Below are 2,499 nucleotides of genomic sequence, written 5' to 3' on the forward strand. Positions count from 1 at the left end.
AAACTGATGATTTTACCGTGTAGATAATAATTACACCAAACGGTTTACATAGTCTACCAATTTGATTTTTTCCAACTGGCCCATACGTGCTTTTCCCCTTAAAATCGGCGTGACTCCAACTCGATATCCGAGTGGCTAAAATCGCGTGCGCGGATCTATCGAATTTAAACTATAGATCCCTCCAGCCACGTCTTGAGGATTTCCGGTCCATCGTCCGAACTTATCCATCATATTATATAGATCAGGGGTGGCCAGCGAGAAGAGACTCGCGAGCAACCAAATATATTAATAAAAATTGAAGAGCAAAGATGTAAAAAAAAAAAAAGGTCATATTATTATATATTATATGACTTTTTTTTTTTACATCTTGGCTCTTACGTTTAATCTAATGTTACGTTAAGATGCGAGCCGCATGCGGCTCGTGAGACGCGGTTTGGCCACCCCTGTATATAATCTAAAACAATCTCTCCGTCCTAGGAATATTTAATATTTATTTTAAAAAATATGTTAGCAATTATTATTGGCTAAAAAAAAGGTCACAAAATATTTTATTAACACTGTGGTAGGAAGGGGTGGAGTGTTGCAATAATAAAAAAGGTTTAAGTTCTACAAACCGTTCTAGATCAGTGGTTCCTAATGTTTTTGAAGTCGTGATCCACCATATAGTTTACATACTTACAAAGAATGACTACGAACCATTTATGTCCGTATATGGTTTAAACTGCACTACACCGAAAATAGATTTGTAAAATATATAATACGGGCAGGTACTCTTTATACAGAGGACAGACATGAATACGTTATTTTTGGTAATCACCTTGGCACGGTAACGACCGAATTACGGTATACCGGTATAGGCAAATACCAAATGTACTGGATACAGAATTTATACACAATACCTGGTAATAACCGGTATATACCAAAAACACCGCCAGCCCTACTCCAGCTGAAGTATAATGTATCTGGGACTTATCGCGGATGGCCGTCACCAGGGCCTCCACATGTTTGGGTCGGAATCGGGACCGTCGCACGGTCTGACTGCAGCAGCCACGGCTTCCGGCCTGCGGACATGCGCGGGCGTAGGGCCATTACCGCTTGACGCCACCGTCGTCGACTGCTTGTGCGAGGACGATGCGGCGGCCGTAGGAACGTTTACCGGTATATCGCCCAGGGGCCTCTTGTTGCTGCACCCGGCCACCGTTTTTTTCATTGAAAAATCAAGTGGTGGGTGCTGCAGGGATGTGGCTGCGGCGGCCATGTCTTCGGCCCACGAGCTGGTCGACGACACGTCCGGTTCGTCACAATACACGAAAGGCGTCAGATCAACATCATGTGGCGGGAGCTGGCCATGTACGGCCGTGAACGCGCTCGTCCGTAGACGGCCGGCTTTCGGGATGGACGGCGGCGGGACGGTCGGTGGGATGATAGGGAGCGTCAAGTCTCCCAACAGCGGCTGCTGTAGGGCCGGTCGACTGCTTGGCATCGGGACCGACGCGGCCGCGGCCAATGCTGCCGCCGCCGCTTGGTCAATCCGAGGGTGCAACGAGTAACTATTGTTCACGTGTGGACGCGGGGGGGGTGGCGGTGGTGGCACCGTGCCCGCGGCCGCTGCGACGTACCTCATTTTGGCCACGCACGAGTCTAGGTGCGACATCAGCCTCTTCTTGATGTCTTCGTCTACCCCGTCCAACCGGTCAACGAACCGGTTCACCTCGCCGGCGCATTCCTGGTAACCCGTCTGGAACTTTTGAACGACCCCCGCTGTTAAGGCTGCGGTTGACGACGAAGACGACAACGGTTCGACCGTCGGACAGGCGGTCGGGGCCAGTGGTCGGCTGGCGTTGCCATTCCGGTGCAACGACTGCAGGTGCCGCACGGTCATTTCTAGGATGTCCGCTTTTTCCAACTTCGTGTGTCTTGCCGGCTACAATTATAATATATTATTATAATAATATTTTCAATATTGACATATTTTACCATGTTCGCTTGAGTAATAATGAGAGACCGGAATTATATGCACTAAAAATATCCTATAAATATGAAGTAGATATGTATGGTAAAAATTACAAAATATGCAACAGTATGCACAAAAACTTTCAAAATATGCACTATATGCATTAAAAATATGTACCAAGTTCGTAAAAATTAATACCTAACAGGATAATACTCAACCAGGGTAAACTAAAAGTCCACCAAATAAACCATATAAACCATGGTAGCATAAGCCATGTTTAATTATCTATTTTCTTTGATAACAATAAAAACCATAAAAAAACATTTTTCCTAAATTAAGAAATATTATTTTCAATTATATCTAAGATTTTTCTGTGATCATTAATTCTCGTCTTAGTTGTAAAGAAGAAAAGAGTTATATAAAATATGCAAATGATATTATGCTTTAAAAACAAATGCATCAATATATGTTAAATAAAGTGTGGTATATGAAATCAGTTAAGAGGACGTGATACACGCATGTGTTGTCTCCGTCTTACACACGTA

At 44.3% G+C, this 2,499-nt stretch overlaps 1 protein-coding gene across 1 annotated transcript; it reads right to left on the bottom strand.

Annotated features, from left to right (window-relative positions):
- Positions 1 to 453: 453 nt before the first annotated feature.
- LOC103310063 (protein deadpan-like) lies at positions 454 to 2,287 on the bottom strand. Its single transcript, XM_016806313.2, has one exon. The coding sequence runs from the start codon at positions 1,880 to 1,882 to the stop codon at positions 986 to 988; it is 897 nt and encodes a 298-aa protein (XP_016661802.1). The 5' UTR covers positions 1,883 to 2,287; the 3' UTR covers positions 454 to 985.
- Between the last annotated feature and the right edge of the window lie 212 nt (positions 2,288 to 2,499).

Source organism: Acyrthosiphon pisum, chromosome A1 (genome assembly GCF_005508785.2).
Source record: "Acyrthosiphon pisum isolate AL4f chromosome A1, pea_aphid_22Mar2018_4r6ur, whole genome shotgun sequence".
NCBI lineage: Eukaryota > Metazoa > Arthropoda > Insecta > Hemiptera > Aphididae > Acyrthosiphon > Acyrthosiphon pisum.